The sequence below is a fragment of the Lampetra fluviatilis genome, unplaced genomic scaffold (assembly GCF_964198595.1).
Source record: "Lampetra fluviatilis unplaced genomic scaffold, kcLamFluv1.1 SCAFFOLD_391, whole genome shotgun sequence".
In the NCBI taxonomy this organism is placed as follows: domain Eukaryota; kingdom Metazoa; phylum Chordata; class Hyperoartia; order Petromyzontiformes; family Petromyzontidae; genus Lampetra; species Lampetra fluviatilis.
In genome coordinates, this window is record NW_027621593.1 from 47,185 (window position 1) to 74,000 (window position 26,816).

The 26,816-nt window shown below is 53.2% G+C and overlaps 1 protein-coding gene across 1 annotated transcript in view; it reads right to left on the reverse strand.

The window, feature by feature from the left end:
* Positions 1–26,816, reverse strand: part of LOC144955455 (CCR4-NOT transcription complex subunit 7) — a 43,198-nt gene that overhangs the window by 16,002 nt on the left and 380 nt on the right. Inside the window, exons 2-3 of the mRNA XM_078885666.1 lie at positions 16,895–17,184; positions 14,261–14,454 (exon numbers count right to left, since the gene is read on the reverse strand). Coding sequence (XP_078741792.1) covers positions 14,261–14,454; positions 16,895–17,011 — 311 coding nt within the window. The 5' untranslated portion in view covers positions 17,012–17,184. The remainder of the gene's footprint in view (positions 1–14,260; positions 14,455–16,894; positions 17,185–26,816) is intronic.

The window sequence follows — 26,816 nt, forward strand, 5'->3', positions numbered from 1 at the left end:
AGTAGTAGTAGTAGTGGTGTCAGTAGTAGTAGTGGTGGTGTCAATAGTAGTAGTGGTGGTGGTGTCAGTAGTAGTAGTGGTGGTGGTGTCAGTAGTGGTGGTGGTGTCAGTAGTAGTAGTGGTGTCAGTAGTAGTAGTGGTGGTGTCAGTAGTAGTAGTGGTGGTGTCAGTAGTAGTAGTGGTGTCAGTAGTAGTAGTGGTGGTGTCAGTAGTAGTAGTGGTGGTGTCAGTAGTAGTAGTGGTGGTGTCAGTAGTAGTAGTGGTGGTGGTGTCAGTAGTAGTAGTAGTGGTGGTGTCAGTAGTAGTAGTGGTGGTGTCAGTAGTAGTAGTGGTGGTGGTGTCAGTAGTAGTAGTGGTGGTGTCAGTAGCAGTAGTGGTGGTGGTGGTGGTGTCAGTAGTAGTGGTGGTGGTGTCAGTAGTAGTAGTGGTGGTGTCAGTAGTAGTAGTAGTGGTGGTGTCAGTAGTAGTAGTAGTGGTGGTGTCAGTAGTAGTAGTAGTGGTGGTGTCAGTAGTAGTAGTGGTGGTGGTGTCAGTAGCAGTAGTAGTGGTGGTGTCAGTAGTAGTAGTAGTGGTGGTGTCAGTAGTAGTAGTGGTGGTGTCAGTAGTAGTAGTGGTGGTGTCAGTAGTGGTGGTGGTGTCAGTAGTAGTAGTGGTGGTGGTGTCAGTAGTAGTAGTAGTGGTGGTGTCAGTAGTAGTAGTAGTGGTGGTGTCAGTAGTAGTGGTGGTGGTGGTGTCAGTAGTAGTAGTAGTGGTGGTGTCAGTAGTAGTAGTGGTGGTGTCAGTAGTAGTAGTAGTGGTGGTGTCAGTAGTAGTAGTAGTGGTGGTGTCAGTAGTAGTGGTGGTGGTGGTGTCAGTAGTAGTAGTAGTGGTGGTGTCAGTAGTAGTAGTAGTGGTGGTGTCAGTAGTAGTAGTAGTGGTGGTGTCAGTAGTAGTGGTGGTGGTGGTGTCAGTAGTAGTAGTAGTGGTGGTGTCAGTAGTAGTGGTGGTGGTGTCAGTAGTAGTGGTGGTGGTGTCAGTAGTAGTGGTGGTGGTGGTGTCAGTAGTAGTGGTGGTGGTGGTGTCAGTAGTAGTAGTGGTGGTGGTGTCAGTAGTAGTAGTAGTGGTGGTGTCAGTAGTAGTAGTAGTGGTGGTGTCAGTAGTAGTAGTAGTGGTGGTGGTGGTGTCAGTAGTAGTGGTGGTGGTGGTGTCAGTAGTAGTAGTGGTGGTGGTGTCAGTAGTAGTGGTAGTGGTGGTGTCAGTAGTAGTAGTAGTAGTGGTGTCAGTAGTAGTAGTAGTGGTGGTGTCAGTAGTAGTGGTGGTGGTGGTGTCAGTAGTAGTAGTAGTAGTGGTGTCAGTAGTAGTAGTAGTGGTGGTGTCAGTAGTAGTGGTGGTGGTGTCAGTAGTAGTAGTAGTAGTAGTGGTGTCAGTAGTAGTAGTGGTGGTGGTGTCAGTAGTAGTGGTGGTGGTGGTGTCAGTAGTAGTAGTAGTAGTAGTGTCAGTAGTAGTAGTAGTGGTGTCAGTAGTAGTGGTGGTGGTGGTGTCAGTAGTAGTGGTGGTGGTGGTGTCAGTAGTAGTGGTGGTGGTGGTGTCAGTAGTAGTAGTAGTGGTGTCAGTAGTAGTGGTGGTGGTGTCAGTAGTAGTAGTGGTGGTGGTGTCAGTAGTAGTGGTGGTGGTGGTGTCAGTAGTAGTAGTGGTGGTGGTGTCAGTAGTGGTGGTGGTGGTGTCAGTAGTAGTAGTAGTGGTGGTGTCAGTAGTAGTAGTGGTGGTGGTGTCAGTAGTAGTAGTGGTGGTGTCAGTAGTAGTAGTGGTGGTGTCAGTAGTAGTAGTGGTGGTGTCAGTAGTAGTAGTGGTGGTGTCAGTAGTAGTGGTGGTGGTGTCAGTAGTAGTAGTGGTGGTGGTGGTGTCAGTAGTAGTAGTGGTGGTGTCAGTAGTAGTAGTAGTGGTGGTGTCAGTAGTGGTGGTGGTGGTGTCAGTAGTAGTGGTGGTGGTGTCAGTAGTAGTAGTGGTGGTGTCAGTAGTAGTGGTGGTGGTGTCAGTAGTAGTAGTGGTGGTGTCAGTAGTAGTAGTAGTAGTGGTGTCAGTAGTAGTAGTAGTGGTGGTGTCAGTAGTAGTAGTGGTGGTGTCAGTAGTAGTGGTGGTGGTGTCAGTAGTAGTGGTGGTGGTGGTGTCAGTAGTAGTAGTAGTGGTGGTGTCAGTAGTAGTAGTGGTGGTGTCAGTAGTAGTAGTAGTAGTGGTGTCAGTAGTAGTAGTAGTGGTGGTGTCAGTAGTAGTGGTGGTGTCAGTAGTAGTAGTAGTGGTGGTGTCAGTAGTAGTAGTGGTGGTGTCAGTAGTAGTAGTAGTGGTGTCAGTAGTAGTAGTGGTGGTGTCAGTAGTAGTAGTAGTGGTGTCAGTAGTAGTAGTGGTGTCAGTAGTAGTAGTGGTGGTGTCAGTAGTAGTAGTAGTGGTGGTGTCAGTAGTAGTAGTGGTGGTGTCAGTAGTAGTAGTAGTGGTGTCAGTAGTAGTAGTGGTGGTGTCAGTAGTAGTAGTGGTGGTGTCAGTAGTAGTAGTAGTGGTGTCAGTAGTAGTAGTGGTGGTGTCAGTAGTAGTAGTAGTGGTGGTGTCAGTAGTAGTAGTGGTGGTGTCAGTAGTAGTAGTAGTGGTGTCAGTAGTAGTAGTGGTGGTGTCAGTAGTAGTAGTAGTGGTGTCAGTAGTAGTAGTGGTGGTGTCAGTAGTAGTAGTAGTGGTGGTGTCAGTAGTAGTAGTGGTGGTGTCAGTAGTAGTAGTAGTGGTGTCAGTAGTAGTAGTGGTGGTGTCAGTAGTAGTAGTAGTGGTGTCAGTAGTAGTAGTGGTGGTGTCAGTAGTAGTAGTAGTGGTGGTGTCAGTAGTAGTAGTGGTGGTGTCAGTAGTAGTAGTGGTGGTGTCAGTAGTAGTAGTGGTGGTGTCAGTAGTAGTGGTGGTGTCAGTAGTAGTAGTAGTGGTGGTGTCAGTAGTAGTAGTGGTGGTGTCAGTAGTAGTAGTAGTGGTGTCAGTAGTAGTAGTGGTGGTGTCAGTAGTAGTAGTGGTGGTGTCAGTAGTAGTAGTAGTGGTGTCAGTAGTAGTGGTGGTGGTGTCAGTAGTAGTAGTAGTGGTGGTGGTGTCAGTAGTAGTAGTGGTGGTGTCAGTAGTAGTAGTAGTGGTGGTGTCAGTAGTAGTAGTGGTGGTGTCAGTAGTAGTAGTAGTAGTGGTGTCAGTAGTAGTAGTAGTGGTGGTGTCAGTAGTAGTGGTGGTGTCAGTAGTAGTAGTGGTGGTGTCAGTAGTAGTAGTAGTGGTGTCAGTAGTAGTAGTGGTGGTGTCAGTAGTAGTGGTGGTGTCAGTAGTAGTAGTAGTGGTGGTGTCAGTAGTAGTAGTAGTGGTGGTGTCAGTAGTAGTAGTAGTGGTGGTGTCAGTAGTAGTAGTGGTGGTGTCAGTAGTAGTAGTGGTGGTGTCAGTAGTAGTAGTAGTGGTGGTGTCAGTAGTAGTGGTGGTGTCAGTAGTAGTAGTAGTGGTGGTGTCAGTAGTAGTAGTGGTGGTGTCAGTAGTAGTAGTGGTGGTGTCAGTAGTAGTAGTGGTGGTGTCAGTAGTAGTAGTAGTGGTGGTGTCAGTAGTAGTAGTGGTGGTGTCAGTAGTAGTAGTGGTGGTGGTGTCAGTAGTAGTGGTGGTGGTGTCAGTAGTAGTAGTAGTGGTGGTGTCAGTAGTAGTAGTGGTGGTGGTGTCAGTAGTAGTGGTGGTGGTGTCAGTAGTAGTAGTGGTGGTGGTGTCAGTAGTAGTAGTAGTGGTGGTGTCAGTAGTAGTAGTGGTGGTGTAAGTAGTAGTAGTGGTGGTGGTGTCAGTAGTAGTGGTGGTGGTGTCAGTAGTAGTAGTGGTGGTGGTGTCAGTAGTAGTAGTGGTGGTGTCAGTAGTAGTAGTGGTGGTGGTGTCAGTAGTAGTGGTGGTGGTGTCAGTAGTAGTAGTGGTGGTGGTGTCAGTAGTAGTAGTAGTGGTGGTGTCAGTAGTAGTAGTGGTGGTGGTGTCAGTAGTAGTGGTGGTGGTGTCAGTAGTAGTAGTAGTGGTGGTGTCAGTAGTAGTGGTGGTGGTGGTGTCAGTAGTAGTAGTAGTGGTGGTGTCAGTAGTAGTAGTGGTGGTGGTGTCAGTAGTAGTAGTAGTGGTGGTGTCAGTAGTAGTAGTGGTGGTGTCAGTAGTAGTAGTAGTGGTGGTGTCAGTAGTAGTGGTGGTGGTGTCAGTAGTAGTAGTAGTGGTGGTGTCAGTAGTAGTGGTGGTGGTGTCAGTAGTAGTGGTGGTGGTGTCAGTAGTAGTAGTGGTGGTGGTGTCAGTAGTAGTGGTGGTGGTGTCAGTAGTAGTAGTAGTGGTGGTGTCAGTAGTAGTGGTGGTGGTGTCAGTAGTAGTGGTGGTGGTGTCAGTAGTAGTAGTGGTGGTGGTGTCAGTAGTAGTGGTGGTGGTGTCAGTAGTAGTAGTGGTGGTGGTGTCAGTAGTAGTGGTGGTGGTGTCAGTAGTAGTAGTAGTGGTGGTGTCAGTAGTAGTAGTGGTGGTGGTGTCAGTAGTAGTGGTGGTGGTGTCAGTAGTAGTGTGGTGGTGGTGTCAGTAGTAGTAGTAGTGGTGGTGTCAGTAGTAGTAGTGGTGGTGTCAGTAGTAGTGGTGGTGGTGTCAGTAGTAGTGGTGGTGGTGTCAGTAGTAGTAGTGGTGGTGTCAGTAGTAGTAGTAGTGGTGGTGTCAGTAGTAGTAGTGGTGGTGTCAGTAGTAGTAGTGGTGGTGGTGTCAGTAGTAGTGGTGGTGGTGTCAGTAGTAGTAGTGGTGGTGGTGTCAGTAGTAGTGGTGGTGGTGTCAGTAGTAGTAGTAGTGGTGGTGTCAGTAGTAGTAGTGGTGGTGTCAGTAGTAGTAGTGGTGGTGTCAGTAGTAGTAGTAGTGGTGGTGTCAGTAGTAGTGGTGGTGGTGTCAGTAGTAGTGGTGGTGGTGTCAGTAGTAGTGGTGGTGGTGTCAGTAGTAGTAGTAGTGGTGGTGTCAGTAGTAGTAGTGGTGGTGGTGTCAGTAGTAGTGTGTGGTGGTGTCAGTAGTAGTGGTGGTGGTGGTGTCAGTAGTAGTAGTAGTGGTGGTGTCAGTAGTAGTAGTGGTGGTGGTCAGTAGTGGTAGTGGTGGTGTCAGTAGTAGTAGTGGTGGTGGTGTCAGTAGTAGTGGTGGTGGTGTCAGTAGTAGTAGTGGTGGTGGTGTCAGTAGTAGTGGTGGTGGTGTCAGTAGTAGTAGTAGTGGTGGTGTCAGTAGTAGTGGTGGTGTCAGTAGTAGTAGTAGTGGTGTCAGTAGTAGTGGTGGTGGTGTCAGTAGTAGTAGTGGTGGTGGTGTCAGTAGTAGTGGTGGTGGTGTCAGTAGTAGTAGTAGTGGTGGTGTCAGTAGTAGTGGTGGTGGTGTCAGTAGTAGTGGTGGTGGTGTCAGTAGTAGTAGTGGTGGTGGTGTCAGTAGTAGTGGTGGTGGTGTCAGTAGTAGTAGTGGTGGTGGTGTCAGTAGTAGTGGTGGTGGTGTCAGTAGTAGTAGTGGTGGTGTCAGTAGTAGTAGTGGTGGTGGTGTCAGTAGTAGTGGTGGTGGTGGTGTCAGTAGTAGTGGTGGTGGTGGTGTCAGTAGTAGTAGTAGTGGTGGTGTCAGTAGTAGTAGTGGTGGTGTCAGTAGTAGTGGTGGTGGTGTCAGTAGTAGTGGTGGTGGTGTCAGTAGTAGTAGTGGTGGTGTCAGTAGTAGTAGTAGTGGTGGTGTCAGTAGTGGTAGTGGTGGTGTCAGTAGTAGTAGTGGTGGTGGTGTCAGTAGTAGTGGTGGTGGTGTCAGTAGTAGTAGTGGTGGTGGTGTCAGTAGTAGTGGTGGTGGTGTCAGTAGTAGTAGTAGTGGTGGTGTCAGTAGTGTAGTGGTGGTGTCAGTAGTAGTAGTGGTGGTGTCAGTAGTAGTAGTAGTGGTGGTGTCAGTAGTAGTGGTGGTGGTGTCAGTAGTAGTAGTGGTGGTGGTGTCAGTAGTAGTGGTGGTGGTGTCAGTAGTAGTAGTGGTGGTGGTGTCAGTAGTAGTAGGTGGTGGTGGTGTCAGTAGTAGTGGTGGTGGTGGTGTCAGTAGTAGTAGTAGTGGTGTCAGTAGTAGTAGTAGTGGTGGTGTCAGTAGTAGTAGTGGTGGTGTCAGTAGTGGTGGTGGTGTCAGTAGTAGTGGTGGTGGTGGTGTCAGTAGTAGTAGTAGTGGTGGTGTCAGTAGTAGTAGTAGTGGTGGTGTCAGTAGTAGTAGTGGTGGTGTCAGTAGTAGTAGTGGTGGTGGTGTCAGTAGTAGTAGTAGTGGTGGTGTCAGTAGTAGTAGTAGTGGTGGTGTCAGTAGTAGTAGTAGTGGTGGTGTCAGTAGTAGTAGTGGTGGTGGTGTCAGTAGTAGTAGTGGTGGTGGTGTCAGTAGTAGTAGTGGTGGTGGTGGTGTCAGTAGTAGTAGTAGTGGTGGTGTCAGTAGTAGTAGTGGTGTCAGTAGTAGTAGTAGTGGTGGTGTCAGTAGTAGTAGTGGTGGTGTCAGTAGTAGTGGTGGTGTCAGTAGTAGTAGTAGTGGTGGTGTCAGTAGTAGTAGTGGTGGTGGTGTCAGTAGTAGTAGTGGTGGTGGTGTCAGTAGTAGTAGTGGTGGTGTCAGTAGTAGTGGTGGTGGTGTCAGTAGTAGTAGTGGTGGTGTCAGTAGTAGTAGTGGTGGTGTCAGTAGTAGTAGTGGTGGTGTCAGTAGTAGTAGTAGTGGTGGTGTCAGTAGTAGTAGTGGTGGTGGTGTCAGTAGTAGTAGTGGTGGTGTCAGTAGTAGTAGTAGTGGTGGTGTCAGTAGTAGTAGTGGTGGTGGTGTCAGTAGTAGTAGTGGTGGTGGTGTCAGTAGTAGTAGTGGTGGTGTCAGTAGTAGTGGTGGTGGTGTCAGTAGTAGTAGTGGTGGTGTCAGTAGTAGTAGTAGTGGTGGTGTCAGTAGTAGTAGTGGTGGTGGTGTCAGTAGTAGTAGTGGTGGTGTCAGTAGTAGTAGTAGTGGTGGTGTCAGTAGTAGTAGTAGTGGTGGTGGTGTCAGTAGTAGTAGTGGTGGTGGTGTCAGTAGTAGTAGTGGTGGTGGTGTCAGTAGTAGTAGTGGTGGTGGTGTCAGTAGTAGTAGTGGTGGTGGTGTCAGTAGTAGTAGTGGTGGTGGTGTCAGTAGTAGTAGTAGTGGTGGTGTCAGTAGTAGTAGTGGTGGTGGTGTCAGTAGTAGTAGTGGTGGTGGTGTCAGTAGTAGTAGTGGTGGTGGTGGTGTCAGTAGTAGTAGTGGTGGTGTCAGTAGTAGTAGTAGTGGTGGTGTCAGTAGTAGTGGTGGTGGTGGTGTCAGTAGTAGTGGTGGTGGTGGTGTCAGTAGTAGTAGTAGTGGTGGTGTCAGTAGTAGTAGTAGTGGTGTCAGTAGTAGTGGTGGTGGTGTCAGTAGTAGTAGTGGTGGTGTCAGTAGTAGTAGTGGTGGTGTCAGTAGTAGTAGTGGTGGTGTCAGTAGTAGTGGTGGTGGTGTCAGTAGTAGTGGTGGTGGTGTCAGTAGTAGTAGTAGTGGTGTCAGTAGTAGTAGTGGTGGTGTCAGTAGTAGTGGTGGTGGTGTCAGTAGTAGTGGTGGTGGTGTCAGTAGTAGTGGTGGTGGTGTCAGTAGTAGTAGTAGTGGTGTCAGTAGTAGTAGTGGTGGTGTCAGTAGTAGTAGTGGTGGTGTCAGTAGTAGTAGTGGTGGTGTCAGTAGTAGTAGTGGTGGTGGTGTCAGTAGTAGTAGTGGTGGTGGTGGTGGTGTCAGTAGTAGTAGTGGTGGTGGTGGTGGTGTCAGTAGTAGTAGTAGTAGTGGTGGTGTCAGTAGTAGTAGTAGTAGTGGTGGTGTCAGTAGTAGTAGTGGTGGTGTCAGTAGTAGTGGTGGTGGTGTCAGTAGTAGTAGTGGTGGTGGTGTCAGTAGTAGTAGTGGTGGTGTCAGTAGTAGTAGTGGTGGGTGTCAGTAGTAGTAGTGGTGGTGTCAGTAGTAGTAGTGGTGGTGGTGTCAGTAGTAGTAGTGGTGGTGTCAGTAGTAGTAGTGGTGGTGTCAGTAGTAGTGGTGTCAGTAGTAGTAGTGGTAGTGGTGTCAGTAGTAGTAGTGGTGGTGTCAGTAGTAGTAGTGGTGGTGGTGTCAGTAGTAGTAGTGGTGGTGTCAGTAGTAGTAGTGGTGGTGTCAGTAGTAGTGGTGTCAGTAGTAGTAGTGGTAGTGGTGTCAGTAGTAGTGGTGGTGGTGTCAGTAGTAGTAGTGGTGGTGGTGTCAGTAGTAGTAGTGGTGGTGTCAGTAGTAGTAGTGGTGGTGTCAGTAGTAGTGGTGTCAGTAGTAGTAGTGGTAGTGGTGTCAGTAGTAGTAGTGGTGGTGTCAGTAGTAGTGGTGGTGGTGTCAGTAGTAGTAGTGGTGGTGGTGTCAGTAGTAGTAGTAGTGGTGGTGTCAGTAGTAGTAGTGGTGGTGGTGTCAGTAGTAGTGGTGGTGGTGGTGTCAGTAGTAGTAGTAGTGGTGGTGTCAGTAGTAGTAGTAGTGGTGGTGTCAGTAGTAGTAGTGGTGGTGTCAGTAGTAGTAGTGGTGGTGGTGTCAGTAGTAGTAGTAGTGGTGGTGTCCAGTAGTAGTAGTAGTGGTGGTGTCAGTAGTAGTAGTAGTGGTGGTGTCAGTAGTAGTAGTGGTGGTGGTGTCAGTAGTAGTAGTGGTGGTGGTGTCAGTAGTAGTAGTGGTGGTGGTGGTGTCAGTAGTAGTAGTAGTGGTGGTGTCAGTAGTAGTAGTGGTGGTCAGTAGTAGTAGTAGTGGTGGTGTCAGTAGTAGTAGTGGTGGTGTCAGTAGTAGTGGTGGTGTCAGTAGTAGTAGTAGTGGTGGTGTCAGTAGTAGTAGTAGTGGTGGTGTCAGTAGTAGTAGTGGTGGTGGTGTCAGTAGTAGTAGTGGTGGTGGTGTCAGTAGTAGTAGTGGTGGTGTCAGTAGTAGTAGTGGTGGTGGTGTCAGTAGTAGTAGTGGTGGTGGTGTCAGTAGTAGTAGTGGTGGTGTCAGTAGTAGTGGTGGTGGTGTCAGTAGTAGTAGTGGTGGTGGTGTCAGTAGTAGTAGTGGTGGTGTCAGTAGTAGTAGTGGTGGTGGTGTCAGTAGTAGTAGTGGTGGTGGTGTCAGTAGTAGTAGTGGTGGTGTCAGTAGTAGTAGTGGTGGTGTCAGTAGTAGTAGTGGTGGTGGTGTCAGTAGTAGTAGTGGTGGTGGTGTCAGTAGTAGTAGTGGTGGTGTCAGTAGTAGTGGTGGTGGTGTCAGTAGTAGTAGTGGTGGTGTCAGTAGTAGTAGTGGTGGTGTCAGTAGTAGTAGTGGTGGTGTCAGTAGTAGTAGTAGTGGTGGTGTCAGTAGTAGTGGTGGTGGTGTCAGTAGTAGTAGTGGTGGTGGTGTCAGTAGTAGTAGTGGTGGTGTCAGTAGTAGTGGTGGTGGTGTCAGTAGTAGTAGTGGTGGTGTCAGTAGTAGTAGTAGTGGTGGTGTCAGTAGTAGTAGTGGTGGTGGTGTCAGTAGTAGTAGTGGTGGTGTCAGTAGTAGTAGTAGTGGTGGTGTCAGTAGTAGTAGTAGTGGTGGTGGTGTCAGTAGTAGTAGTGGTGGTGGTGTCAGTAGTAGTAGTGGTGGTGGTGTCAGTAGTAGTAGTGGTGGTGGTGTCAGTAGTAGTAGTGGTGGTGGTGTCAGTAGTAGTAGTGGTGGTTGGTGTCAGTAGTAGTAGTGGTGGTGGTGTCAGTAGTAGTAGTGGTGGTGGTGTCAGTAGTAGTAGTAGTGGTGGTGTCAGTAGTAGTAGTGGTGGTGGTGTCAGTAGTAGTAGTGGTGGTGGTGTCAGTAGTAGTAGTGGTGGTGGTGGTGTCAGTAGTAGTAGTGGTGGTGGTGTCAGTAGTAGTAGTGGTGGTGGTGTCAGTAGTAGTAGTGGTGGTGGTGTCAGTAGTAGTAGTGGTGGTGGTGTCAGTAGTAGTAGTGGTGGTGGTGTCAGTAGTAGTAGTGGTGGTGGTGGTGTCAGTAGTAGTAGTGGTGGTGTCAGTAGTAGTAGTAGTGGTGGTGTCAGTAGTAGTGGTGGTGGTGGTGTCAGTAGTAGTGGTGGTGGTGGTGTCAGTAGTAGTGGTGGTGGTGGTGTCAGTAGTAGTAGTGGTGGTGGTGTCAGTAGTAGTGGTGGTGGTGTCAGTAGTAGTAGTGGTGGTGGTGTCAGTAGTAGTGGTGGTGGTGTCAGTAGTAGTAGTAGTGGTGGTGTCAGTAGTAGTGGTGTGGTGTCAGTAGTAGTAGTAGTGGTGGTGTCAGTAGTAGTGGTGGTGGTGTCAGTAGTAGTGGTGGTGGTGTCAGTAGTAGTAGTGGTGGTGGTGTCAGTAGTAGTGGTGGTGGTGTCAGTAGTAGTAGTAGTGGTGGTGTCAGTAGTAGTGGTGGTGGTGTCAGTAGTAGTGGTGGTGGTGTCAGTAGTAGTAGTGGTGGTGGTGTCAGTAGTAGTGGTGGTGGTGTCAGTAGTAGTAGTGGTGGTGGTGTCAGTAGTAGTGGTGGTGGTGTCAGTAGTAGTAGTTAGTGGTGGTGTCAGTAGTAGTAGTGGTGGTGGTGTCAGTAGTAGTGGTGGTGGTGGTGTCAGCAGTAGTAGTGGTGGTGTCAGTAGTAGTAGTGGTGGTGTCAGTAGTAGTAGTGGTGGTGTCAGTAGTAGTAGTGGGTGTCAGTAGTAGTAGTGGTGGTGTCAGTAGTAGTAGTGGTGGTGTCAGTAGTAGTAGTAGTAGTGGTGGTGTCAGTAGTAGTAGTGGTGGTGTCAGTAGTAGTAGTGGTGGTGTCAGTAGTAGTAGTAGTGGTGTCAGTAGTAGTGGTGGTGTCAGTAGTAGTAGTGGTGGTGGTGTCAGTAGTAGTAGTGGTGGTGTCAGTAGTAGTAGTGGTGGTGTCAGTAGTAGTAGTGGTGGTGGTGTCAGTAGTAGTAGTGGTGGTGGTGTCAGTAGTAGTGGTGGTGGTGTCAGTAGTAGTAGTGGTGGTGGTGTCAGTAGTAGTGGTGGTGGTGTCAGTAGTAGTAGTAGTGGTGGTGTCAGTAGTAGTAGTGGTGGTGGTGTCAGTAGTAGTGGTGGTGGTGGTGTCAGCAGTAGTAGTGGTGGTGTCAGTAGTAGTAGTGGGTGGTGTCAGTAGTAGTAGTGGTGGTGTCAGTAGTAGTAGTAGTGGTGTCAGTAGTAGTAGTGGTGGTGTCAGTAGTAGTGGTGGTGTCAGTAGTAGTAGTAGTAGTGGTGGTGTCAGTAGTAGTAGTGGTGGTGTCAGTAGTAGTAGTGGTGGTGTCAGTAGTAGTAGTAGTGGTGTCAGTAGTAGTGGTGGTGTCAGTAGTAGTAGTGGTGGTGGTGTCAGTAGTAGTAGTGGTGGTGTCAGTAGTAGTAGTGGTGGTGTCAGTAGTAGTAGTGGTGGTGTCAGTAGTAGTAGTGGTGGTGTCAGTAGTAGTAGTGGTGGTGTCAGTAGTAGTAGTAGTGGTGGTGTCAGTAGTAGTAGTGGTGGTGTCAGTAGTAGTAGTAGTGGTGGTGTCAGTAGTAGTGGTGGTGGTGTCAGTAGTAGTAGTGGTGGTGTCAGTAGTAGTAGTGGTGGTGTCAGTAGTAGTAGTGGTGGTGGTGTCAGTAGTAGTAGTGGTGGTGGTGTCAGTAGTAGTAGTGGTGGTGGTGTCAGTAGTAGTAGTGGTGGTGTCAGTAGTAGTAGTGGTGGTGTCAGTAGTGTAGTAGTAGTAGTGGTGGTGGTGTCAGTAGTAGTAGTGGTGGTGGTGTCAGTAGTAGTGGTGGTGGTGTCAGTAGTAGTAGTAGTGGTGGTGTCAGTAGTAGTAGTAGTGGTGTGGTGTCAGTAGTAGTAGTGGTGGTGTCAGTAGTAGTGGTGGTGGTGTCAGTAGTAGTAGTGGTGTTGGTGTCAGTAGTAGTAGTGGTGGTGTCAGTAGTAGTAGTGGTGGTGTCAGTAGTAGTAGTAGTAGTAGTGGTGGGTGTCAGTAGTAGTAGTGGTGGTGGTGTCAGTAGTAGTAGTAGTGGTGTCAGTAGTAGTAGTGGTGTCAGTAGTAGTAGTAGTGGTGGTGGTGTCAGTAGTAGTAGTGGTGGTGTCAGTAGTAGTAGTGGTGGTGTCAGTAGTAGTAGTGGTGGTGTCAGTAGTAGTAGTAGTAGTAGTGGTGGTGGTGTCAGTAGTAGTAGTGGTGGTGGTGTCAGTAGTAGTGGTGGTGGTGTCAGTAGTAGTAGTGGTGGTGTCAGTAGTAGTAGTGGTGGTGTCAGTAGTAGTAGTGGTGGTGTCAGTAGTAGTAGTAGTGGTGGTGTCAGTAGTAGTAGTGGTGGTGTCAGTAGTAGTAGTGGTGGTGTCAGTAGTAGTAGTAGTGGTGGTGGTGTCAGTAGTAGTAGTGGTGGTGGTGTCAGTAGTAGTAGTGGTGGTGTCAGTAGTAGTAGTGGTGGTGTCAGTAGTAGTAGTGGTGGTGTCAGTAGTAGTAGTAGTGGTGGTGTCAGTAGTAGTAGTGGTGGTGTCAGTAGTAGTAGTAGTAGGTGGTGGTGTCAGTAGTAGTAGTGGTGGTGGTGTCAGTAGTAGTAGTGGTGGTGTCAGTAGTAGTAGTGGTGTCAGTAGTAGTAGTGGTGGTGTCAGTAGTAGTAGTGGTGGTGGTGTCAGTAGTAGTAGTGGTGTCAGTAGTAGTAGTGGTGGTGTCAGTAGTAGTAGTGGTGGTGGTGGTGTCAGTAGTAGTGGTGGTGGTGTCAGTAGTAGTAGTGGTGGTGTCAGTAGTAGTAGTAGTGGTGTCAGTAGTAGTAGTGGTGGTGGTGTCAGTAGTAGTAGTGGTGGTGGTGTCAGTAGTAGTAGTGGTGGTGGTGTCAGTAGTAGTAGTAGTGGTGGTGTCAGTAGTGGTGGTGGTGGTGTCAGTAGTAGTGGTGGTGGTGTCAGTAGTAGTAGTGGTGGTGTCAGTAGTAGTAGTGGTGGTGGTGTCAGTAGTAGTAGTGGTGGTGTCAGTAGTAGTAGTGGTGGTGGTGTCAGTAGTAGTAGTAGTGGTGGTGTCAGTAGTAGTAGTAGTGGTGGTGGTGTCAGTAGTAGTGGTGGTGGTGTCAGTAGTAGTAGTGGTGGTGGTGTCAGTAGTAGTAGTAGTGGTGGTGTCAGTAGTAGTAGTGGTGGTGGTGTCAGTAGTAGTAGTGGTGGTGTCAGTAGTAGTAGTGGTGGTGGTGTCAGTAGTGGTGGTGTCAGTAGTAGTGGTAGTGGTGGTGTCAGTAGTAGTAGTGGTGGTGTCAGTAGTAGTAGTAGTGGTGGTGTCAGTAGTAGTAGTAGTGGTGGTGTCAGTAGTAGTAGTAGTGGTGGTGTCAGTAGTAGTGGTGGTGGTGGTGTCAGTAGTAGTAGTGGTGGTGTCAGTAGTAGTAGTGGTGGTGGTGTCAGTAGTGGTGGTGTCAGTAGTAGTGGTGGTGGTGGTGTCAGTAGTAGTAGTGGGTGGTGTCAGTAGTAGTAGTAGTGGTGTCAGTAGTAGTGGTGGTGGTGTCAGTAGTAGTAGTGGTGGTGTCAGTAGTAGTAGTGGTGGTGTCAGTAGTAGTAGTGGTGGTGGTGTCAGTAGTAGTAGTGGTGGTGGTGTCAGTAGTAGTAGTGGTGGTGTCAGTAGTAGTAGTGGTGGTGTCAGTAGTAGTAGTGGTGGTGGTGTCAGTAGTAGTAGTGGTGGTGGTGTCAGTAGTAGTAGTGGTGGTGGTGTCAGTAGTGGTGGTGGTGGTGTCAGTAGTAGTAGTGGTGGTGGTGTCAGTAGTAGTAGTAGTGGTGGTGTCAGTAGTAGTAGTGGTGGTGTCAGTAGTAGTAGTGGTGGTGTCAGTAGTAGTAGTGGTGGTGGTGTCAGTAGTAGTAGTAGTGGTGGTGTCAGTAGTAGTAGTGGTGGTGGTGTCAGTAGTAGTAGTGGTGGTGTCAGTAGTAGTAGTGGTGGTGGTGTCAGTAGTAGTAGTGGTGGTGTCAAGTAGTAGTGTGGTGTCAGTAGTAGTAGTGGTGGTGTCAGTAGTAGTAGTGGTGGTGGTGTCAGTAGTAGTGGTGGTGTCAGTAGTAGTAGTAGTGGTGGTGTCAGTAGTAGTAGTAGTGGTGGTGTCAGTAGTAGTAGTGGTGGTGGTGTCAGTAGTAGTAGTGGTGGTGTCAGTAGTAGTAGTGGTGGTGTCAGTAGTAGTAGTGGTGGTGTCAGTAGTAGTAGTGGTGGTGGTGTCAGTAGTAGTGGTGGTGTCAGTAGTAGTAGTAGTGGTGGTGTCAGTAGTAGTAGTAGTGGTGGTGTCAGTAGTAGTAGTGGTGGTGGTGTCAGTAGTAGTGGTGGTGTCAGTAGCAGTAGTAGTGGTGGTGTCAGTAGCCGCGTTGATCATCATCATCATCATCTCACGTGAGGTTGAACTTGAAGTTGAACTGCCAGGTGGACGTGCCGTGCGGGTACTCCCCCATCTCGTCCATGAAGGTGAGGCCCAGCTGGATGATCTTGAGCAGGTCCACGTTGCACCGCAGCAGCTGGTACTGGTACTCGGCCGTGCTGCGGAACTCGCCGATGGGGCGCGCCACCACGCCGGGGAACTCCGTGTCCTGGGGAGAGTGGGAGGGTGAGTGGGTGGGCGAGTGGGTGGGTGGGCGAGTGGGTGGGTGAGTGGGCGGGTGAGTGGGTGGGTGGGTGGGCGAGTGGGTGGGTGAGTGGGCGGGAGAGCGGGCGGGTGAGTGGGCGGGCGGGCGAGGGAGCGGGCGAGCAGGTGGGCGGGTGAGTGGGCGGGGTGAGCGGGCGAGGGAGCGGGCGGGCAGGTGGGCGGGTGAGTGGGTGGGTGGGTAGGTGGGCGGGTGAGTGGGTGGGTGAGTGGGTGGGTGGGTGAGTGGGTGGGTGGGCGGGTGAGTGGGCGGGAGAGCGGGCGGGTGAGTGGGCGGGCGGGCGAGGGAGCGGGCGAGCAGGTGGGCGGGTGAGTGGGCGAGTGGGCGGGCGATGGAGCGGGCGGGCAGGTGGGCGGGTGAGTGGGCGGGTGAGAGGGTGAATGGGCGGCGGGCAGGCGTATGGGTGAGCGAGGGGGTGAGTGGGTGAGTGGGTGAGTGAGTGAGTGGGTGGGTGGGTGGGTGGGCGGGCGGGTGGGCGTTTGGCCCAGTGAGTTGGTGGGTGATCCGGCAGGCGGGTGGGTGGGTGGGTGGTTGGGCAGGCGGGCGAACGGGTGAGTGAGTGGGTGGGTGGATGGGTGGATGAGTGGGCGGGTGGGCGAGTGGGTGGGTGGGCGAGTGGGCGGGCGGGTGAGCGGGCGGGTGCGTGGGTGAGCGGGTGGGAAAGTGGGTGAGTGGTTGAGCGGGTTAGTGAGTGGGTGTTCGATGCACCACCCGTGCCCCCTACTGTGGCAACTGTTTTAGCCACCCGGCGCTCCGCTCGTTGTTGTGAGCGTCGCTCCTCCGCCCTCCGTTGTTGCTGGAGGGCGACTGCCTCCAACTGCCCAGTAGCAGCGTCCTTCACGAGCCTCCTCCACTGAGGCCGATCTTGACACCGCTGGTACCAGTCATCGGCAAGTCCACTCAGCTCCACGTCCTCCTGTACCACATCACTCCATCTCTTCTCTAGCCAGTGCCCTGATCGTTTAGCCCCCTCGATCCGGCCGAACAAAAGCTGTTTAGGCATGCGGTGGCTGGGCATGCGGGCTACATGACCCAGCCAACGCAGCCTTGCCTGCCGGAGGAGCTCACTGATGGGACTTTGCCCAAATCTTTCAAGGAATTGTGAGCTCCTCACACAATCCAGCCTGGTTAAACCCAGGATGGATCGTAGACAGGCCAGCCTCAATGTTTCCAATCGGTGAAGATGCTCCATTAGGGGGGTCCACGTTTCGCAAGCGTAGAGAAGGGAGGGAATGACTGTGGCCGAGAAGACCTGAAGCTTCGTGCGGAGCGACAGACCAGGTAGCTTCCACACAGCGTTACGCAACCGATGAAAAGATAATGCCTCTCGACTTAATCGGAGTGAGACTTCTGCTGTCAAACCGGAGCCGGTCATAAGCACACTGCCCAGGTATGGGAAACTCTCCACTCTCTCCACAACTGCCCCATCACCAATTGGGAGTTGTGGGGGTGGAGTGTCTGATGGTACAAAATACCCAGGCAGGTGCTTAGCTTTGGTGGGGCTGATGGTAAGGCCCCACCTCTTGGTGGCACACTCCAGTCTCAGCAGCAGCGTCTCCAACTCCTCCTCCGAGTGAGCCGCAATTACCAGGTCGTCGGCATACACAACGTGGTTGACCAATAGGGAGCCATCCCTTGACCGCACCCGGGCGTCGATCAGCCTCCCATTGTATCTGTACCAGATGGAAATTCCCCCGGTACAGCCATCGAAAGGCTTCACGAACTACGCGGTCGAAATCGATGTTAAATAATGTGGGAGCCAGAGGACATCCCTGTCGCACCCCAAGGTGTACAGGGAAAGGCTCCGACTCCCGGCCACGTAGTTTTACCCGGGCCCGCTCACCATCATGAAGGTCCTTAATGATCGTGAGCAGAGGGTCAGGGACTCCGAAAGCACGAAGAACAACCCAGAGCCCAGTCCTACTGATGGTATCATAGGCCTTGACCAGGTCAATAAAGCAGAGATGTAGGTCTTTTTGGAATTCCCTACACCTCTGCTGTAGCAGACAGATAGAAAATATGGCATCTGTGCAGGACCGCCCTTTCCTGAAACCGCATTGGGGCTCCGCAAGCCTCTCCTCAGCGTGCCTAGCAAGGCGATGTTGAATAATCCTTGCCAGGACCTTGTAGTTGTTACAGTCTGTGCGGTCCCCCTTCTTAAAGAGGGGACCACCAGGGCATCCTTCCAATCCTGCGGAACCCGTCCAGTGGTCCAGACTGTTGTTATGAGGTCATATAGGGCAGTCTGTGCACCTACACACACACACACACCTACGCACACACACACCTACCCACACACACACCTACCCACACACACACAAGCCTACCCCCACACACCTACACACACACACACCTACACACACACACACACACTCGGCCGGCTCACCATGGCGACGTAGTTGTACTTGCGTATCACTTGGCGGATCCGCCTCATCTCGTCGTCGAGGTTGAAGGCCCAAACCTCACAGATCCTTTGCCCAAAGTCGCTGCTGGCAGCCGGCATGGTTCCACCACCACCTCCACCACCTGCTCCACCACCTCCTCCACCACCACCGCCTCCACCACCTCCGCCACCACCGCCGCCGCCACCACCGCCGCTCCCCGCCGATGCGGAGCCGAATATCGCCAGCGCGGTGACGGTGATGAGATGGCGGGTCGTTGCTCCACGCGGCGCAGCTGTGACATGCGCACACGGTGAGTGGGTGGGTGAGTGGGTGGGTGGGTGAGTGGGTGGGTGGGTGAGTGGGTGGGTGGGTGGGTGGGTGAGTGGGTGAGTGGGTGGGTGAGTGAGTGGGTGGGTGAGTGGGTGAGTGGGTGGGTGGGTGAGTGGGTGGGTGGGTGAGTGGGTGGGTGAGTGGGTGTGGTGGGTGAGTGGGTGGGTGGGTGAGTGGGTGGGTGAGTGGGTGAGTGGGTGGGTGAGTGGGTGAGTGGGTGGGTGAGTGGGTGGGTGAGTGGGTGGGTGAGTGGGTGGGTGGGTGGGTGAGTGGGTGGGTGAGTGGGTGGGTAAGTGGGTGAGTGAGTGGGTGGGTGGGTGAGTGGGTGAGTGGGTGGGTGGGTGGGTGAGTGGGTGAGTGGGTGGGTGAGTGGGTGGGTGGGTGGGTGAGTAGGTGAGTGGGTGGGTGAGTGGGTGAGTGGGTGAGTGGGTGGGTGGGTGAGTGAGTGGGTGGGTGAGTGGGTGGGTGAGTGGGTGGGTGAGTGGGTGGGTGGGTGGGTGGGTGAGTAGGTGAGTGAGTGGGTGGGTGGGTGAGTGGGTGGGTGAGTGGGTGGGTGAGTGGGTGGGTGAGTGGGTGGGTGGGTGGGTGAGTGGGTGAGTGGGTGAATGGGTGGGTGAGTGGGTGAGTGGGTGGGTGGGTGAGTGGGTGAGTGGGTGGGTGAGTGGGTGGGTGGGTGAGTGGGTGGGTGGGTGAGTGGGTGAGTGGGTGGGTGGGTGGGTGAGTGGGTGGGTGGGTGAGTGGGTGAGTGAGTGGGTGGGTGGGTGAGTGGGTGGGTGGGTGAGTGGGTGAGTGGGTGAGTGGGTGAGTGGGTGGGTGGGTGGGTGAGTGGGTGGGTGGGTGAGTGGGTGAGTGGGTGGGTGGGTGAATGGGTGGGTGGGTGAGTGGGTGAGTGGGTGAGTGGGTGGGTGAGTGGGTGAGTGGGTGAATGGGTGGGTGAGTGGGTGAGTGGGTGGGTGGGTGAGTGGGTGGGTGGGTGGGTGGGTGAGTGGGTGGGTGGGTGAGTGAGTGAGTGGGTGGGTGGGTGGGTGAGTGGGTGGGTGGGTGAGTGGGTGGGTGGGTGGGTGAGTGGGTGAGTGGGTGGGTGGGTGAGTGGGTGGGTGGGTGGATGGGTGAGTGGGTGGGTGGGTGAGTGGGTGGGTGGGTGAGTGGGTGGGTGAGTGGGTGGGTGGGTGGGTGAGTGGGTGGGTGGGTGAGTGGGTGGGTGGGTGGGTGAGTGGGTGGGTGGGTGGGTGGGTGAGTGGGTGAGTGGGTGGGTGGGTGGGTGAGTGGGTGAGTGGGTGGGTGGGTGAGTGGGTGGGTGGGTGAGTGGGTGAGTGGGTGGGTGAGTGAGTGGGTGGGTGGGTGGGTGGGTGGGTGAGTGGGTGGGTGGGTGAATGGGTGGGTGAGTGGGTGAGTGGGTGGGTGGGTGAGTGGGTGGGTGAGTGGGTGGGTGGGTGGGTGAGTGGGTGGGTGAGTGGGTGGGTGAGTGGGTGGGTGGGTGAGTGGGTGGGTGAGTGGGTGAGTGGGTGGGTGGGTGGGTGAGTGGGTGGGTGGGTGAGTGGGTGGGTGGGTGGGTGAGTGAGTGAGTGAGTGAGTGAGTGGGTGGGTGGGTGAGTGGGTGGGTGGGTGAGTGGGTGGGTGAGTGGGTGGGTGAATGGGTGGGTGAGTGGGGTGGGTGGGTGGGTGGGTGAATGGGTGGGTGAGTGGGTGAGTGGGTGGGTGGGTGGGTGAATGGGTGGGTGAGTGGGTGGGTGGGTGGGTGAGTGGGTGGGTGAGTGGGTGGGTGAGTGGGTGGGTGAGTGGGTGGGTGGGTGAGTGGGTGGGTGGGTGAGTGGGTGGGTGGGTGGGTGGGTGAGTGGGTGGGTGGGTGGGTGAGTGGGTGGGTGGGTGGGTGAGTGGGTGGGTGGGTGGGTGGGTGAGTGAGTGAGTGGGTGGGTGGGTGGGTGGGTGGGTGGGTGGGTGGGTGGGTGAGTGAGTGAGTGAGTGGGTGAGTGGGTGGGTGAGTGGGTGAGTGGGTGGGTGAGTGGGTGAGTGGGTGGGTGAGTGGGTGAGTGGGTGGGTGAGTGGGTGGGTGGGTGGGTGGGTGAGTGGGTGGGTGAGTGGGTGGGTGAGTGGGTGAGTGGGCGGGTGGGTGGGTGAGTGGGTGGGTGTGTGGGTGGGTGAGTGGGTGGGTGAGTGGGTGGGTGAGTGGGTGAGTGGGTGGGTGGGTGGGTGAGTGGGTGGGTGAGTGGGTGAGTGGGTGGGTGGGTGAGTGGGTGGGTGAGTGGGTGGGTGGGTGGGTGAGTGGGTGGGTGAGTGGGTGGGTGAGTGGGTGGGTGGGTGAGTGGGTGGGTGAGTGGGTGAGTGGGTGGGTGGGTGAGTGGGTGGGTGGGTGAGTGGGTGAGTGGGTGGGTGAGTGGGTGGGTGAGTAGGTGAGTGGGTGGGTGAGTGGGTGGGTGGGTGAGTGGGTGGGTGGGTGAGTGGGTGAGTGAGTGGGTGGGTGGGTGAGTGGGTGGGTGGTTGGGTGAGTGGGTAGTTGGGTGAGTGGGTGGGTAGTTGGGTGAGTGGGTGGGTAGTTGGGTGAGTGGGTGGGTAGTTGGGTGAGTGGGTGGGTAGTTGGGTGAGTGGGTGGGTAGTTGGGTGAGTGGGTGGGTAGTTGGGTGAGTGAGTGGGTAGTTGGGTGAGTGGGTGGGTAGTTGGGTGAGTGGGTGGGTAGTTGGGTGAGTGGGTGGGTGGTTGGGTGAGTGGGTGGGTAGTTGGGTGAGTGGGTAGTTGGGTGAGTGGGTGGGTAGTTGGGTGAGTGGGTGGGTAGTTGGGTGAGTGGGTAGTTGGGTGAATGGGTGAGTGGGTGGGTAGTTGGGTGAGTGGGTGGGTAGTTGGGTGAGTGGGTGGGTGGTTGGGTGAGTGGGTGGGTGGTTGGGTGAGTGGGTGGGTGAGTGGGTGGGTAGTTGGGTGAGTGAGTGGGTAGTTGGGTGAGTGGGTAGTTGGGTGAATGGGTGAGTGGGTGGGTAGTTGGGTGAGTGGGTGGGTAGTTGGGTGAGTGGGTGGGTAGTTGGGTGAGTGGGTGGGTAGTTGGGTGAGTGGGTGGGTAGTTGGGTGAGTGGGTGGGTGGTTGGGTGAGTGGGTGGGTAGTTGGGTGAGTGGGTAGTTGGGTGAGTGGGTGGGTAGTTGGGTGAGTGGGTGGGTAGTTGGGTGAGTGGGTGGGTAGTTGGGTGAGTGAGTGGGTAGTTGGGTGAGTGGGTGGGTAGTTGGGTGAGTGGGTGGGTAGTTGGGTGAGTGGGTGGGTAGTTGGGTGAGTGGGTGGGTAGTTGGGTGAGTGGGTGGGTGGTTGGGTGAGTGGGTGGGTAGTTGGGTGAGTGGGTAGTTGGGTGAGTAGTTGGGTGAGTGGGTGGGTAGTTGGGTGAATGGGTGAGTGGGTGGGTAGTTGGGTGAGTGGGTGGGTAGTTGGGTGAGTGGGTGGGTGGTTGGGTGAGTGGGTGGGTGGTTGGGTGAGTGGGTGGGTGAGTGGGTGGGTAGTTGGGTGAGTGAGTGGGTAGTTGGGTGAGTGGGTAGTTGGGTGAATGGGTGAGTGGGTGGGTAGTTGGGTGAGTGGGTGGGTAGTTGGGTGAGTGGGTGGGTGGTTGGGTGAGTGGGTGGGTGGTTGGGTGAGTGGGTGGGTAGTTGGGTGAGTGGGTGGGTGAGTGGGTGGGTAGTTGGGTGAGTGAGTGGGTAGTTGGGTGAGTGGGTGGGTGGTTGGGTGAGTGGGTTGGTGAGTGAGTGGGTAGTTGGGTGAGTGGGTGGGTGGTTGGGTGAGTGGGTTGGTGAGTGGGTGGGTAGTTGGGTGAGTGGGTGGGTGGTTGGGTGAGTGGGTAGTTGGGTGAGTGGGTGGGTGAGTGAGTGGGTAGTTGGGTGAGTGGGTGGGTAGTTGGGTGAGTGGGTGGGTAGTTGGGTGAGTGGGTGGGTGAGTGAGTGGGTAGTTGGGTGAGTGGGTGGGTAGTTGGGTGAGTGAGTGGGTAGTTGGGTGAGTGGGTGGGTGGTTGGGTGAGTGGGTTGGTGAGTGGGTGGGTAGTTGGGTGAGTGGGTGGGTGGTTGGGTGAGTGGGTTGGTGAGTGAGTGGGTAGTTGGGTGAGTGGGTGGGTGGTTGGGTGAGTGGGTAGTTGGGTGAGTGGGTGGGTAGTTGGGTGAGTGGGTGGGTAGTTGGGTGAGTGGTTGGGTGAGTGGGTGGGTGGTTGGGTGAGTGGGTGGGTAGTTGGGTGAGTGGTTGGGTGAGTGGGTGGGTAGTTGGGTGAGTGGTTGGGTGAGTGGGTGGGTGGTTGGGTGAGTGGGTGGGTAGTTGGGTGAGTGGTTGGGTGAGTGGGTGGGTAGTTGGGTGAGTGGGTGGGTGGTTGGGTGAGTGGGTGGGTGGTTTGGTGAGTGGGTGGGTAGTTGGGTGAGTGGGTGGGTGGTTGGGTGAGTGGGTGGGTGAGTGGGTGGGTAGTTGGGTGAGTGGGTGGGTAGTTGGGTGAGTGGGTGGGTGAGTGGGTGGGGGGTTGGGTGAGTGGGTGGGTAGTTGGGTGAGTGGTTGGGTGAGTGGGTGGGTAGTTGGGTGAGTGAGTGGGTGGTTGGGTGAGTGAGTGAGTAGTTGGGTGAGTGGTTGGGTGAGTGGGTGGGTGAGTGGGTGGGTAGTTGGGTGAGTGGTTGGGTGAGTGGGTGGGTAGTTGGGTGAGTGGTTGGGTGAGTGGGTGGGTGGTTGGGTGAGTGGGTGGGTAGTTGGGTGAGTGGTTGGGTGAGTGGGTGGGTAGTTGGGTGAGTGGGTGGGTGGTTGGGTGAGTGGGTGGGTGGTTGGGTGAGTGGGTGGGTAGTTGGGTGAGTGGGTGGGTAGTTGGGTGAGTGGGTGGGTAGTTGGGTGAGTGGGTGGGTAGTTGGGTGAGTGGGTGGGTAGTTGGGTGAGTGGGTGGGTGGTTGGGTGAGTGGGTGGGTAGTTGGGTGAGTGGGTAGTTGGGTGAGTGGGTGGGTAGTTGGGTGAGTGGGTGGGTAGTTGGGTGAGTGGGTAGTTGGGTGAATGGGTGAGTGGGTGGGTAGTTGGGTGAGTGGGTGGGTAGTTGGGTGAGTGGGTGGGTAGTTGGGTGAGTGGGTGGGTGGTTGGGTGAGTGGGTGGGTGGTTGGGTGAGTGGGTGGGTAGTTGGGTGAGTGGGTGGGTGAGTGGGTGGGTAGTTGGGTGAGTGAGTGGGTAGTTGGGTGAGTGGGTGGGTGGTTGGGTGAGTGGGTTGGTGAGTGAGTGGGTAGTTGGGTGAGTGGGTGGGTGGTTGGGTGAGTGGGTTGGTGAGTGGGTGGGTAGTTGAGTGAGTGGGTGGGTGGTTGGGTGAGTGGGTAGTTGGGTGAGTGGGTGGGTGGTTGGGTGAGTGGGTTGGTGAGTGAGTGGGTAGTTGGGTGAGTGGGTGGGTGGTTGGGTGAGTGGGTAGTTGGGTGAGTGAGTGGGTGGGTGGGTAGGTAGTTGGGTGAGTGAGTGGGTGGGTGGGTAGTTGGGTGAGTGGGTGGGTGATTGGGTGACAAAGACAGCAGAGAGACAAGACAGAGAGAGTGAGACACGAGAGAGACAGAGTGAGACACAGAGTGAGACAGAGTGAGACACAGAGTGAGAGACAAGACATACACACAGACACAGAGTGAGACAGAGTGAGACACACACAGTGAGACACAAGACAGACAAAGTGAGAGACAGAGACAGAGTGAGACACAGAGTGAGACACACACAGAGTGAGACACAGAGTGAGACACAGTGAGAGACACACAGACAGAGACAGAGTGAGACACAGTGACACACACAGGGTGAGACACACACAGAGTGAGACACAGACACAGTGAGAGACACAGAGACAGAGACACAGAGTGAGACACAGAGTGAGACAGAGTGACACAGAGAGACACAGAGAGACACAGACACACACAGAGTGAGACACACACAGTGAGACACAGTGTGACACAGACACACACAGAGTGAGACACACACAGTGAGACACAGAGTGAGACAGAGACACAGACACACACAGTGAGACACAGACACAGAGTGTGAGACACACAGAGTGAGAGACACAGAGACACAGAGTGAGACAGAGACACAGACACAGTGAGACACAGACACACACAGAGTGAGACACACACAGTGAGACACAGTGAGACACAGACACACACAGAGTGAGACACACACAGTGAGACACAGTGAGACACAGACACACACAGAGTGAGACACACACAGTGAGACACAGTGAGACACAGACACAAACAGTGAGACACACACAGTGAGACACAGTGAGACACAGACACACACAGAGTGAGACACACACAGTGAGACACAGTGAGACACAGACACACACAGTGTGAGACACACACAGTGAGACACAGTGAGACACAGACACACACAGAGTGAGACACACACAGTGAGACACAGAGTGAGACAGAGACACAGACACACACAGTGAGACACAGACACAGAGTGTGAGACACACAGAGTGAGAGACACAGAGACACAGAGTGAGACAGAGACACAGACACAGTGAGACACAGACAGAGACACACACAGTGAGACAGACACAGAGTGAGACACAGAGTGAGACACACACAGAGTGAGACACAGTGACACAGAGACACAGAGTGAGACACACACAGAGTGAGACACAAAGACACAGAGTGAGACACAGTGAGACACAGACACACACAGAGTGAGACACACAGTGAGACACAGACAGAGACACAGCCACAGTGAGAGACACAGACACAGAGTGGGAGACACAAAGTGAGTGACACAGAGACACACAGAGACACAGACACACAGTGAGAGACAGAGACAGAGTGAGACACAGAGACACACACAGTGAGTGACACAGAGACACAGACACACAGTGAGAGACAGAGACAGAGTGAGACACAGAGACACACACAGTGAGAGACAGAGACACACAGTGAGAGACAGAGACAGAGTGAGACACAGAGACACACACAGTGAGTGACGCAGAGACACAGACACACAGTGAGAGACAGAGTGAGACACAGAGACACACACAGTGAGTGACGCAGAGACACAGACACACAGTGAGAGACAGAGTGAGACACAGAGACACACACAGTGAGTGACACAGAGACACAGACACACAGTGAGAGACAGAGTGAGACACAGAGACACACACAGTGAGTGACACAGAGACACAGACACACAGTGAGAGACAGAGTGAGACACAGAGACACACACAGTGAGTGACACAGAGACAGAGACACACAGTGAGAGACAGAGACAGAGTGAGACACAGAGACACACACAGTGAGTGACACAGAGACACAGACACACAGTGAGAGACAGAGACATAGTGAGACACAGAGACACAGACACACAGTGAGAGACAAAGACATAGTGAGACACAGAGACACAGACACACAGTGAGTGACACAGAGACAGAGACACACAGTGAGAGACAGAGACACACAGTGAGAGACAGAGACAGAGTGAGACACAGAGACACACACAGTGAGTGACACAGAGACAGAGACACAAAGTGAGAGACAGAGACAGAGTGAGACACAGAGACACACACAGTGAGTGACACAGAGACACAGACACACAGTGAGAGACAGAGACAGAGTGAGACACAGAGACACACACAGTGAGTGACACAGAGACACAGACACACAGTGAGTGACACAGAGACACAGACACACAGAGAGAGACAGAGACAGAGACACACAGTGAGAGACAGAGTGAGACACAGAGACACACACAGTGAGTGACACAGAGACACAGACACACAGTGAGAGACAGAGACACACAGTGAGAAACAGAGTGAGACACAGAGACACAGACACACAGTGAGACACAGACACAGTGAGAGACACAGAGACACACAGTGACACAGAGTGAGACACAGACACACACAGTGAGACACAGACACACAGTGAGAGACACAGAGACACACAGTGACACAGAGTGAGACACAGACACACACAGTGAGACACAGACACACAGTGAGAGACACAGACACACAGTGAGACACAAACACACAGTGAGACACATTAGACACACAGTGAGACACAGACACACAGTGAGAGACACAGAGTGAGGGACACAGACAGAGTGACACAGAGACACACAGTGACACACAGTGACACAGAGTGAGACACAGACACACACAGTGAGACACAGACACACACAGTGAGACACAGACACACACAGTGAGACACAGACACACACAGTGAGACACAGACACAGAGTGAGACACACACAAAGTGACACAGAATGATACACAGACACACACAGTGAGACACAGACACACAGTGAGAGACACAGAGACACACAGTGACACAGAGTGAGACACAGACACACACAGTGAGACACAGACACACACAGTGAGACACAGACACACAGTGAGAGACACAGAGACACACAGTGAGACACAGACACACAGTGAGAGACACAGAGACACACAGTGACACACAGTGACACAGAGTGAGGGACACAGACAGAGTGACACAGAGACACAGTGAGTGACACAGTGAGACACAGACACACAGTGAGACACAGAGACACACACAGTGAGTGACACAGAGACACAGAGAGTGACACAGTGAGACACAGACACACACAGTGAGACACAGAGTGAGATACAGACACACACAGTGAGACACAGACACACACAGTGAGACACAGACACACAGTGAGACACAGAGACACACACAGTGAGTGACACAGAGACACAGAGAGTGACACAGTGAGACACAGACACACACAGTGAGACACAGACACAGAGTGAGACACAGACACACACAGTGAGACACAGACACACACAGTGAGACACAGACACACAGTGAGACACAGAGACACACACAGTGAGTGACACAGAGACACAGAGAGTGACACAGTGAGACACAGACACACACAGTGAGACACAGACACACACAGTGAGACACAGACACACACAGTGAGACACAGACACACACAGTGAGACACAGACACAGAGTGAGACACACACAAAGTGACACAGAATGATACACAGACACACACAGTGAGACACAGACACACAGTGAGAGACACAGAGACACACAGTGACACAGAGTGAGACACAGACACACACAGTGAGACACAGACACACACAGTGAGACACAGACACACAGTGAGAGACACAGAGACACACAGTGAGACACAGACACACAGTGAGAGACACAGAGACACACAGTGACACACAGTGACACAGAGTGAGGGACACAGACAGAGTGACACAGAGACACAGTGAGTGACACAGTGAGACACAGACACACAGTGAGACACAGAGACACACACAGTGAGTGACACAGAGACACAGAGAGTGACACAGTGAGACACAGACACACACAGTGAGACACAGAGTGAGATACAGACACACACAGTGAGACACAGACACACACAGTGAGACACAGACACACAGTGAGACACAGAGACACACACAGTGAGTGACACAGAGACACAGAGAGTGACACAGTGAGACACAGACACACACAGTGAGACACAGACACAGAGTGAGACACAGACACACACAGTGAGACACAGACACACACAGTGAGACACAGACACACAGTGAGACACAGAGACACACACAGTGAGTGACACAGAGACACAGAGAGTGACACAGTGAGACACAGACACACACAGTGAGA